At 30.9% G+C, this 12,405-nt stretch overlaps 1 protein-coding gene across 2 annotated transcripts in view; it reads right to left on the bottom strand.

Moving 5' to 3' along the window:
* LOC107446628 (minichromosome maintenance 7) overlaps window positions 1-10,044 on the bottom strand; it is a 24,353-nt gene extending 14,309 nt beyond the window's left edge. Inside the window, exons 1-5 of one of the 2 annotated variants that reach the window (XM_043038925.2) lie at window positions 9,782-10,044; window positions 8,969-9,048; window positions 6,337-6,501; window positions 4,425-4,549; window positions 2,533-2,713 (exon numbers count right to left, since the gene is read on the bottom strand). In XM_043038925.2, coding sequence (XP_042894859.2) covers window positions 2,533-2,713; window positions 4,425-4,549; window positions 6,337-6,501; window positions 8,969-9,048; window positions 9,782-9,812 — 582 coding nt within the window. In that variant the 5' untranslated portion in view covers window positions 9,813-10,044. Of the gene's footprint in view, window positions 1-2,532; window positions 2,714-3,694; window positions 3,876-4,424; window positions 4,550-6,336; window positions 6,502-8,968; window positions 9,049-9,781 lie in introns of both variants that reach the window. The other variant, XM_043038926.2, reaches the window with a different exon arrangement.
* Window positions 10,045-12,405: the final 2,361 nt, after the last annotated feature.

The following is a 12,405-nucleotide window of genomic DNA, read 5'->3' as shown; positions in this document are numbered from 1 at the left end:
ATCAGACTTACTATTTTTATCTCCAACAAGTACTTGACTAGGATTCAAAGTCTTGAAGTTACTAAAGTAGTCTCTTTGTGTACAGAAGTGAGCTGTGCTGGCAGTGTCAATCAGGAATTCAACAAACTGCTTGTCTTTCCTTTGGCGAATTTCAGCATCTCTTATCGTAGTCAAATCACTGTAAAAAGTTTCCTTGGAATCTTGAGTTTTAGAATTCCGTTTCGTGGTTTTCTTCTTCAGGAAACATCTTTCCGCACTATGTCCTTTCTTATTGCAGTAGGAACACATAATTGTTGTTGTTGTATCATTGCCCAGGACGCGACCACTGCTTTTATTTCCATTCAACTTCCGATAGGCTTGCTTTCTAGTAGATGAAGTAGTATAAGCATCGGCGACTATGTCCTCTCCTCTGTCTTTCTGCTTTTGTTGTATCCTTCCAGATTCGATTAGGAGCTCCTTTTCAACATTAGAAATCGAAAAATCTTTATCTTCTAGTCGATAAAGCATTTGAACTAAGTTGTCATAATCTGCTGGCAATCTTCTAATTAATTGGAAACATGTGAGCTTTTCTGGCATTTCAAAACCTGCGTCATGAATCTGTTTCCTTTTTTCATTTACTAACTTGCAGAAAATGCCAATAGTCTCCTTCTCTGGATCAAACTTCAATTCAAAGAATTCATCAATAAGTCCGGCTAACCGTGCTCGGGAGGTAGGTTCAAAGTTTTCCTTCAAAATAGTCCACGCTGTCTTTCCGTCCTCTGTGTCGGCTATCAGCGGTTGAAACTGCTCATCAATTCCTTGGAATATAGTAGAGTAACTTCTAGCTTTTCGCATTTCATAAGAGCGTAAGTCTCTGTCTGTTGCATCAGTTGGTAATGGCTTCTCTGTACCACCAACAAATTCCCAAGAGCCTTTATCGATGAGTAATACTTTCATATTTATTTTCCAACTACTGTAATTGAAACTGTTTAGCTTTGTAAATCCCAATATGGAGCTGCTGTCATTTTCGGCCATCTCCAATCTATCTAAACGGCCCCAGTAGCGTTATAATAAACTTGCTTCTAAAGACGACAAAAGCTTAACTAAGCTGGGCAGGCATGGCCCATAACCTTGCTGGCAGAGTTTAGTGCGTTGTGGAAAATGCCCAGCAAGCATAATGAAAAAGTCATCTTTTAACTAATCATAAATTTTATTAAGCAAGAAAAATCATAACTTAACTTAAACATCATAAAGGAGAAACAATCCTCTACATAACATGAGGTAACGAATTCAATATATACAGTCATGAAAATCAAACGAAACAAAACTCCAAATCCAATATTGATTTGTTATATATATATACATAATAACAGTTGCATAATGAGGGTACTTACACACTCAAAATTAATACTATGCAAATTCTGTCTTTAAACTATTTTTAAATGTTCGAACTCCCTCCTTCAGAGGTTTTTCGAACTCGTGATCTATGACTCTTACTCGAACCTTGTTCATTGAAATTCATAGTCTAACAAATTCCACAGTGAATGCGCGTGGTTTTGAAGATCTTTTTGTTTTGGTAATTATTCAAACAGATTTTCACTTGCTTTATAAAATATCAATGTTTTAATACAATATTATTTCCGTTAGACATATATTGACTCGAGCAATTTGTACTCAAGTATTGACAATTTACCTGCAACCACACATGGATTTACAATCGCATTTTCATAAGTTACTTCTATAGATTTTCACAACTGCACACAGGATTTGATCGTTCATTTGTAAAGCATTTTGATTTCTGATGATTTTATCGTCTCTGTTGCTTTGTTGAACGTATTTTCAACTGTTTGGAATTTCCAATTAGTTATTAAAATTTTAATTTCATTTTCAACGTAATATTATTCCAATGTGTGAATTCTGAATAATGCTTTTGAATAATCACTTGATGACATGCTTTAGTTGCAACTTTATCCAAAATCTGCAATTTTTCCAAAATTTAAAATTTTTTGCACTCTGAAATTGAGTGTGCCATTCCTGGCGGTAATGACCCTCTTATGGGAGACATAAGAAAAATGCGCAATTCTTTTTCACGTTGCAGTGAAATGCCGTAATTTGCTTCCGTAATATTTAATTTTTTCCCCACATCCCAGTGCAAAATTTAACAAAATCGAACAAAAATTGGAAGCCTGGTAAAAGCCATAAAGAAGCGGAAAAACTGGGAACCCAGGTGGCAAAATAAAATAAAAAAATTAAAAGAAGGAAAAGAGTTGTGTTTATTTAGATTCTGTTAAAAAATGTATGAAAAAGAGACCCTTCCCGTAAACCAACGTCCAGATATGGGACCTTGTATGGTGTGTATATACATACATACATACACAGCATATGAAAACACATACATATGAATATAAAACATAAAACTCTTAAGTGCTAGCCTATTTCTACCACAATTTAACAAGTATAAATTTGTATTTAAAGAAAGAAAAAAAAACTACTACTTAAAATTAAATATGAGTTAACATTATATCATTGGAAAAACAAAATAATCATATTTACCGCTTTGATTGTTTCAGAACCGCACTGATCACAAGTGTAAGTGGATACAACTATCATTGGTTTAACTTCAGTGCATCTAGTAACAATTCCTCTAACAGTTATAAGTTTTCCAATATGTTCAGCCTTTACATCTCGCACAGAAAGATTTTCAATGGCGCTTTTGTTCTTGAAACAAACCTCACTGAAATAATAATCGTACAATTTAGTCATTGATCATTTAAATGCTATTAAGTCTAAACAATTTAATACACAGATCAGCAGCATTATCATCAATCAAGAGTAATTTTGCCTTTTTTAACTCCGAACAAACAAAAAAAAGGAAATTAATTTTTAACAAAATGACAAAAAGCAAAATACATTTAGATTTTTATTACAGTACAGAACCCATTATCCGGAAATCAGAAAACCGGAAAACCAAAATACCGGAACGAAATTCAATAAATTTTCCCGCCATTTTTTAAAAAAAAAAATTTTTCCTCATAAGATTTTAGGATTTTTCTTTCTTTTTTGAAAGATGTTTACCGTACCATCATTTTAGAAATAATCATTACTGTATTACTTCATCGTTTTTTCTTCTTTTTAAGATTATTTCCTAATATTTTTTTTTTTTGGTGNAATTGAGTGTGCCATTCTTGGCAGTAATGACCCTTTTATGGGAGACGTGAGAAAAATGTGCAATTCTTTTTTGCGTTGCAGTGAAATGCCGTAATTTGCTTCCATAATATTTAACTTTTGTCCCACATCCCAGCGGAAACTTTATCAAAATCGAACAAAAATTGGATGTCTGGTAAAAATCATAAAGAAGCGGAAAAACAGGGAACCCAATTTCTGCATACTTTTTTTAGCAGGTGGCAAAATAAAATAGAAAATTAAAAGGAAAAGAGTTATGTTTTTTCAGATTCTGTTAAAAAATGTCTGAAAAAGAGACCCTTCCTGTAAACCAACATCCAGATATGGGACCTTGTATTGTGTGTATATACATACACACACAGCATATATGAAAACACATACATATGAATACAAAACATAAAACTCTTAAGTGCTAGCCCATTTCTACCACAATTTAACAAGTATAAATTCTTATTAAAAAAAAAAAAAAACTACTACTTAAAATTAAATATGAGTTATCATTATTGCATTGAAAAAACAAAATCATATTTACCGCTTTGATTGTTTCAGAACCGCACTGATCACAAGTGTAAGTGGATACAACGATCATTGGTTTAACTTCAGTGCATCTAGTAACAATTCCTCTAACAGTTATAAGTTTTCCAATATGTTCAGCCTTAACATCTCGCACAGAAAGATTTTCGATGGCGCTTTTGTTCTTGAAACAAACCTCACTGAAATAATAATCTTATAATTTAGACATTGATAATTTAAATGCTTTTAAGTCTAAACAATTTAATACACAGATCAGCAGCATTATCATCAAGAGTTTATTTAAAATTTTTTTTTTTTAAAAATAATGATGTCCAAAATTAATTGTTCAGATGGCAATTAAAAAAATGACTGTCATAAAAGTTTTTGTTTATATCTTGCTTATAATTTTGTTTTGTAACTTTAAACCTTAACAATTAAACTTACAATTTCTTAAATTTCTGCATAATTTACAACAATAAAAATATCAGTTTAATAAAACTTTTACTACATACTTATGAAGTTACTCCATTAATTTATTATGCTTGTTCTTAATAAAGTAACAAATTGCCATAAAAATTTGTAAGGCTGAAAACTTAAATTTTAACAGAACATAATGGTTTTCATAACAGACATTCATAATAATAAACACTCATTTCATAATGGAATAAAAATAGACATTTATCATATTTTGCCCTTTTCCTTAGTACTACATACTATATACAATTTGAAATATTATTGATTATGCTCACAATCGTCTCAAGAGTTCAGGGGGATATCTATTCTTAGGGTCACGATATTCTCCTTCTTCATGAAATCTACTCTCAAGCTTTAACCTCTGTTTTATATAAACATCCAATACATCCTTAGCAGGAACCTACAAAATTAAGAAATAAAATTATCATGTAACTAGGAGAAAATGTCATTAAAATTACACCAAGTAAGCTTAATTTAAGACTAAATAGAGCAAAAATGCAATAATTTAGTTTTACAATGGGAACATTAGATTTATCCACATTTGTTAGAGTTTAGAAAATAAATACTTTTCTGATTTACAGAATTTATTATACTTCACAGTTCAATAAAACAAGACCTTTATCATAAATGAATAAATAATTTCATAAATTATTATTAATAATAATAAATATAATAAATTAACAATAACAGAGTTCATTAACAATTCCAAACATTTGCACAAACAAGATCTAAAAGCCTAGATGCAAAGGTTCAGATTATGATTCCATTTCAAAAATTTGAAGAGGGCTGGGAGGAGAATGAACAAAATTTTTTTCCTTCAACAAAAAAAAATCAAGGTTTATGGTACATGAGAATTCCAAACTAAAATTTTTGTACATTTTGACATAATTTGATTTATTTAAAGATTTTAACAGCACATGAATTGAAAATAAATATTTCCTTTTCTGATTTTTTAAAAACTTTTTTTTAACAATTGCAATAATGTTAAAAACCTTAATTTAATTTCTAACAAAATTAATAAAAATATTTATGTAAGAAACTAGATTTTTAAAGACATTAATAACTTAAGTTTTAGCTGTAAATTTCAGTGTAACAATTGCAGGAAAGAAGATAAGAAAACGACTCGGATTCATAATGGAATACTGTGATTACTCAAGTTAATAGTTTGTGAGTATAATAATAAAAAAATTATCAGAATTTGAAAGAAGATGTAGAAAAGGTATAAAAAAGGGAAAGATCAATAATTGCTGAAAAAAGTTCAGAAAACGGAATTTTGATCATCAAGTGCACCACAAGAGATAACTTAAATCCGATATCCTCATTGAAATGAACTAGAGATAATTTGGAACAATAGAATGCAGAAAAAAAAGACAGCACAAATTCAAAACACTATCATATTAAAAACATTGGAGCTTGAAAAACTAAGTGGAAATATCTAGCTGAAACACAATCGAAAAGCTTCGACGAAATAATTGTGATTGCCACGAATAAAAGTGATAACTTACACACGTAAATTGCGTGTGATATCAAGTACATCGAAATTTGAAAAATCTCGAGATGGAATGATAACGACATCGTTGTTAATCGGGCGTGCAATATAGAATTAAAGAAACGCAGGGTAAGTTGAAAGCTAATTAGAACACTGTTAAGTGGTAATTAAAAGATAAATGAGCAACAGATAAGCATTAATTTAATAGTATTACTTGATCAAAAATATGCAAATGAAATTTAATCAGGGAATATCTTACAGCTTTAGTTCCTTGAGATTATTGATTTAAGTATTAATAGTATCTAGCTCAATGGCTTCCAAACTTTTTGTCACACAAAACCCTTTAAGATAGAAATTATTTCCTCTACAGAATCCCAATTATACAATACTTATTTTTCAAATTTATCAAAGCAAATATTAATTATAAACATTAGTATTTAGTCATTTTATCTTCAATGATCTACCACCTATATGTTTCGTCAACTATATTTTTTTCTATTTACTAAAGTAACTATTAATTAGTAAGTTTTTTTTTTAAATTTCTAATTATTTACTTAATAAGCTGACTTCATAACAGTTCTGAAAACATCACATACATAAATAAAAAAAATTTAAAAAAACCTTGGCCATTTATTGGTAAAACATTTAAGTAACAAAAGGATAAATCACTTTACAGTATTTAGTGCAAGATAACTAACCTCCCTAATCTTGTAATTAGGAAGCATTTCTTGGATAACATCAGCAAATAATGCAGTGTAACGTCGGCCATTATTTAAAATAGCATCTGCTAAATCAAGAAACATCTCTTCAACATCATCAAGATCAACAGTAATCACAACCTGATCACGATGAGCAAGCTGCGTCTATAGGAAAACATATACAGGATAATTCAGAAAAAAGTTGATATTAAATTAAAATAATAAAAAACATAGTATAATGCAATAAAAAAGTATTACATCTATTAAAGTAAGTCATTGATATAAGAAAGGGTTTAAACCACTCCAGTAGTGTTCACTGTGACACGATATCAGACCATCTTGAGTAAACTTACGTTTGTCAGTTCAGACAACTGATTGAAGAAAATTTGATTTTACTTCTACTTGGATTAGACAGCAGTTACAACAATTCAGTCTTCCTTCAAGGTTAAACATTTGGTTGAAATACCTGAAGCCTATGAATAGTAACCTCAAGAAGGAAACAGTTTATTATTATTTTTTTGGCGTTGTGCGGTAAAATGACAACGAAAATCAGAGAAAAAGCTTTGTTTTCTAAAAAATTTTACAAGTTTGTTTTTTTAAAACTTATTAAGAATGAGGAAAAACTGGTTTTGCAGGAGCATGCGTAGTTTGTTATCTTTTTTTTTTTTAAAGAAGAGAAGATGACATCAAAGAGATAGATGGAGAACATGGCATGGCAAGATTGTGAATGAATAAAAGAAAGTAAACAAAAGGCTTTGCTTTAATAGAATTATTGAAGGGCACAAGAAAATACTGGTATGTTAATGTTCTTAGCTTTGTTTAATGTTTTAGGAAAGTGAAGATAGCTGTTTCATTGCCAATATGTGATGTAAGATGTAAAAATGCTATGACATATATACATGTTGTGGATTTTAATTTAGATAAAACATAAACAAGCTATAAGTTTTGGCAAGTGTAGATGGAAGAAGCTTTATTTTCATACGTCAAATTTTGATAGAAAAAATAGTAAGTATATTTTGTTTGCCTCTCAAATATTAAACTTTAAAAATACTGATAACTGCAAAATAAATGGTAATTTAAAATTGCATATGTGATACCTAATTTAAGAAAATGTTGGAATTAGAAATTATAAGACAAAAAATGAATGAACCTATAAAACTACAGCTATTGGGAAAGATTCTTATCTCAAATGTCAAATTGTGATAGAACTATTATATGGTAGGTGTACATTTTGTGCCCCTCAAAAATTTAACATTAAAGCACCCTAACTTCAAAACCTAGTGGCAGAATTTGTTCAGGTTTTCTGTGACATACCTCTCTAATACTAATATCTTTCCGTAAGTTACTTATAAAAATAACAAATATATATGTTACTAACTTAATGTAACAGAAGTGACAATGTCAAAGAAAAAAAAAATAAATTGGATTAATAAAATCTTTTTTTAATTGAATATGTAGGTAATATTTTTTTTACTCTAATATTGTGGGTGATATTCTCGCATTTTGTACGGGATTAAGTATTAACACACTATTTCTTTTTCAACATTTTGTAATTTATCATCACATTAAAAAAATAATAAAAATTGCAAAATCTGTAGCAGTAGTAACTACCAAAAAAAAAAGATCGAGGACATAATCAGGCGAATTGGATTCTTCATAAAGGGGTTACTAAACTGTGTGTCTTCATTTCAGAATTCAGTTGTGTTAAAAAATAATATCGCATTAAAAATATCAGATTTTAAAAGCTATGTTGAAATCAATTGTAATAACAGCACAAAAAAAAAATAGAAAGAAAATTTCTAAAGATAAATTTGTTATTTTTTTACTTCATTATTCTCAAATGAAAATAGAAAAATCAAAAGCATTTTTTTCCACTCCAATGCGCAAAAGAGCAAGGCATCTTTGAATATAATTCTGAAGAAAAAATAAAATCTTTTGAAAATTTCTGTAGAAAAGAAAAATAAAATTTTTTATTTCCCAAAGAAAAAATCTTTCTGCAAGAACTACGACAATGTCGCCATAGTTTTGCCACAGGGCTTTAAAATAAATGATAATTTTAAATAGAAAATATGTTGTACCGAATATAAGAAAAATTTGAGAGAAGATTTCCAAATCAGTATTTACGCCATAATAATTGCAGTTTAGAAGCAAGCAGTGCAAAAAGAAGAATCTTAGAAGGGTATAACTCATAACCATACTTAGTCAAACCTCAACACAGTTTTTTAAATAAATTTAGCAAGATTAAAATCTCTTAAGCGGCAGTAGCTGGTGGGAACAAACAAAATACTCGCAAACAAAATCATTACATAAAAGAAGTTATACTTTGTTATGAACCTTATAGGCTTATTGTTTTCAATTTTAAAAATGCATTTCAAAGTAGTAAAAAAACTTTTCATTAAAAATGAAGTTAGAGACTAAATATATGTACAAAGAATGATACGCGAATGATTAATAAAAAACCGTTATTTAGAATTGAATGCAATGTAAAGCTACTATGCAGAAATGAAACGAAATACTAAATAAGTAAGGAAATCGTAAGAAATGCTCATATCATAATCCACATACACAAATTTTAAAACGTTAATATTATTACAGTAATAATGATAATAAACGAAGACAGAATTCTACTCACTAGTTGTAACCCATACTTCAGGCTTTTGTTGCCTTTATCATCATAAGATGCGAAACTTGCTAGAAAAGACTGTATTTTCGCTAAAAAAACAAACAAATTTGTTAAGTTTAGATAGGAATTTTCATATATATGTAATACTAATTATTATTATATTATGATAAGGGGTCTGCCCAGGACAAATTTACTACCTTTCAGCGGTACCTTCACAAATTATACTTTAGGAAAGTACTTTATAAAATACTTTCTAAGATTCTCCCCCCCTGCTTCTTAAAATTTTGTTGTTGTATCCCCATAAAAAAGACAAACCCGGGGTTAATTAAGAATCTCGATTTGCAATAGAACTTTTCCCTTTCACATAATAAAGATAACTTTTAGTGCTAGTACTGTCAAATGTATGTTTTTATTGCATTCAAGTTGAAATTTAACTATAGAAAATGATTTTCATAGTTTTTAAATATGGATACAATTTTACACCCAAAATTTTACAATAGCAAAATTGTTTTTGAGCAAATATATATCGAAATTTACCAGTCATAAACGATTTTTATTTGCAGTGACAACTTTTGAAAATATTTTCTAATTTCGCCATATTTTTGTGTTGAACCTTTAATATAATTTTCTATTTTCATAAATTACGTCTAAATTTTCACAAAATTGGTAAGTCTGAAAAAAACCAAGACAGACCTCTCGTGATATAATATAATTTACTTCACATATGAAACACAGAATATATGTACAAAGAAAATATAAGGAAATAAATATTAAAGAAAAAAAGAAACCATATTTTAATACAGGTTAATTGAAAATAGTTACTTTTATCTTCAGTGTAGTCCCTCGACGGCATTTTAAAATGAACTTAAGCAAACTAAAACATAAAAACGAATTTGCAGAAGTTTAATGTTAAACAATAAATAAGGGAAAGCAAATAAAAAGAATTTGGCGGGAATATAGGTATGATAACAATTAAACAAACTCAACGAATAATTGTAATCGTTTAAAAGGCTTATTATTTTAATACACGGGTTTGCGAAAGCGATTTACCCACTTTCGATCCCATCCAAGGGAAATGGAGGACCTGATTGGTGAATTTTTCACTAGAGAATATATTTCACCAATCAAGTATTTAACTTCCTTTGACAGAGGGTCAATTGCTGAAGAGGCTATTCCCGCTGCTTGCAATGTTTTAAACGCCTGTGAAAAACTCGCCAATCAGATTCTCGTTTACATGCAAAAATTAAATAAATAAATTAAATATCCAGTCACAATGACAAGCTACTTTTTTCTTTAGGAAAACATATTTGACAGACAATTTTAGGAAAAATTGAAACTCAAATGCGATACGTGGTTCATGGTTTTAACCCTTTCCAGGATGAGGCAAACAAGAATGAGACAGAGCTTCTGAACTGATTCGTTTTTAGTATTAATATTTGCCTCATATTGAGGCAAATATTAACACTGAAGGAAGTTCACTTGAACGTGGAACCTTCCGAGAAAGAAGTTCACTTGTACATGGTACCTTTTACTTAAGCAGCACTAGATTTTCGCAATAAGCTATTGACGACGGTCTTGGAAACTTCCCTGAGGATGATCCAAATATATGCCATCACAATTGGGTATAATATAGCCTACGTCACAGGTTGTGTTGTTCCTACTAAATTNACTTACATGTAGTAAGCAGCTGCAAACTTTTTAACCGGAACTAGAGTAGGTGCCAAGCTCGAGATTGTTATTGTTTACATTTCTATTGAAAACACCATCCATTTCACCAATCAAGTATTTAACTTCCTTCGACAGAAAGTCAATTGCAGAAAAGGCTATTCCCGCTGCTTGCAACGTTTTAAACGCCTGTGAAAAATTCGCCAATCAGATTCTCGTTTACATGCAAAAATTAAATAAATAAATAAAATATCCAGTCATAATGACAAGCTACTTTATTTGACAGACAATTTCAGGAAAAATTGAAACTCAAATGCGATACGTCTGGTTCATGGTTTTAACCCTTTCCAGGATGAGGCAAACAATAATGAGACAGAGCTTCTGAACTGATTCGTTTTTAGTATTAATCTTTGCCTCATATTGAGGCAAATATTAACACTGATAGAAGTTCACTTGAACATGGTACCTTCCGAGAAAGAAGTTCACTTGTACATGGTTCCTTTTACTTAAGCAGCACTAGATTTTCACAATAAGCTATTGACGACGGTCTCGGAAACTTCCCTGAGAATGATCCAAATATATGCCATCACAATTTAGATACTTCCCGGAAAGAAGTTCAACCAGGGGCCCCCACCAGGGGGGGGAGGTGGGCGCACCATGCGCCCACTTAAAGCTTGGGGAGGGGGGAATTTTTACACTAAATAAAACGAATAGTTTGGGGGGGGGGATTTAGAATTTGCCCAAGAATGCGCCCAAGAGCTTTGGGGGGGGGGATGGGGGCTACTGAGTTCAACTGATTCGATTATGTAACAAGCACTGTTTTGAGGGAAAAAGAAGACTTTCTGCACGTTTCTAATCGGTTTTTGTTTATATTTAGAGCAAAGAGGAAGGCCCTTTGAGGCATATATTGAGATTTTGTGTTTTGAGCTCGATTAACAGGTAACTTAGCTATCTGACAAAATCAAAAATTGACTGATTGTTCATTCTAAACAAAATTTTTAGATATGTTCAGTAGGGAAGTAAAGTCTTAAGACGATATATTTTACTATTCCAGGGGCGTACGCAAGGGGGGGGGTTAGGGGTTTAAACACCCCCCCCCCCTTGAGCTCAGACAAAGTGAATTTACAAAATAATACAGACAGAAATGAAAATTTTAGTAGGAATTATGCTGGCTATTATTTTTTAAAACTATATATTTTTATTTGCTTTATGCCAACTTTTTTTTCTCACGGTATTTCTCAGAATACTGAAAAAACATTTACTATAATAGGGTTGTACTTTTGAAACCAAATTCAAGTGATACTGTTACGGACGAGCCCCGATCGCTGGTTCCTTTTTGTCCTGCCAGTCGCGATAGTTTTCGAGACTGGCTGGCATTCGCGAGGTCTGGAATCCTAGACGTTCTGTCGTCTTTGAGACAATTCGAGAGTTTTGTAGATGCGGTAAAAAAAATTATATGAAAGGGGGAACGGAGTACAATGGAGTTAGTTAGTCAGACTAAGAGTTATCTCTGCCACTTGTCTTTTGGAGTTCGTCACTAAATCTGTTTTGTTTTGGAGATACTGTGCTCGTTGAAGTTATTTATTCCAGCTCGAAACTTTGAGATCGTAGATTAGCGGATATTTCTGTGCCAATATATATGTATATATTTTTGCTGTTCTTGGATCTTTAGGATGTCTAAACGCAAGAATTTAACAATTTTTAATTACTTTGAGAAAAAATCACGACCTGAAATTAGTGAGGTGACAGCATCTAGTACCAATCGCAATCCTATGTGGTTC

Source organism: Parasteatoda tepidariorum, chromosome 1 (assembly GCF_043381705.1).
Source record: "Parasteatoda tepidariorum isolate YZ-2023 chromosome 1, CAS_Ptep_4.0, whole genome shotgun sequence".
In the NCBI taxonomy this organism is placed as follows: Eukaryota; Metazoa; Arthropoda; class Arachnida; order Araneae; family Theridiidae; genus Parasteatoda; species Parasteatoda tepidariorum.
This window is presented reverse-complemented; position numbering and strand designations above follow the sequence as displayed.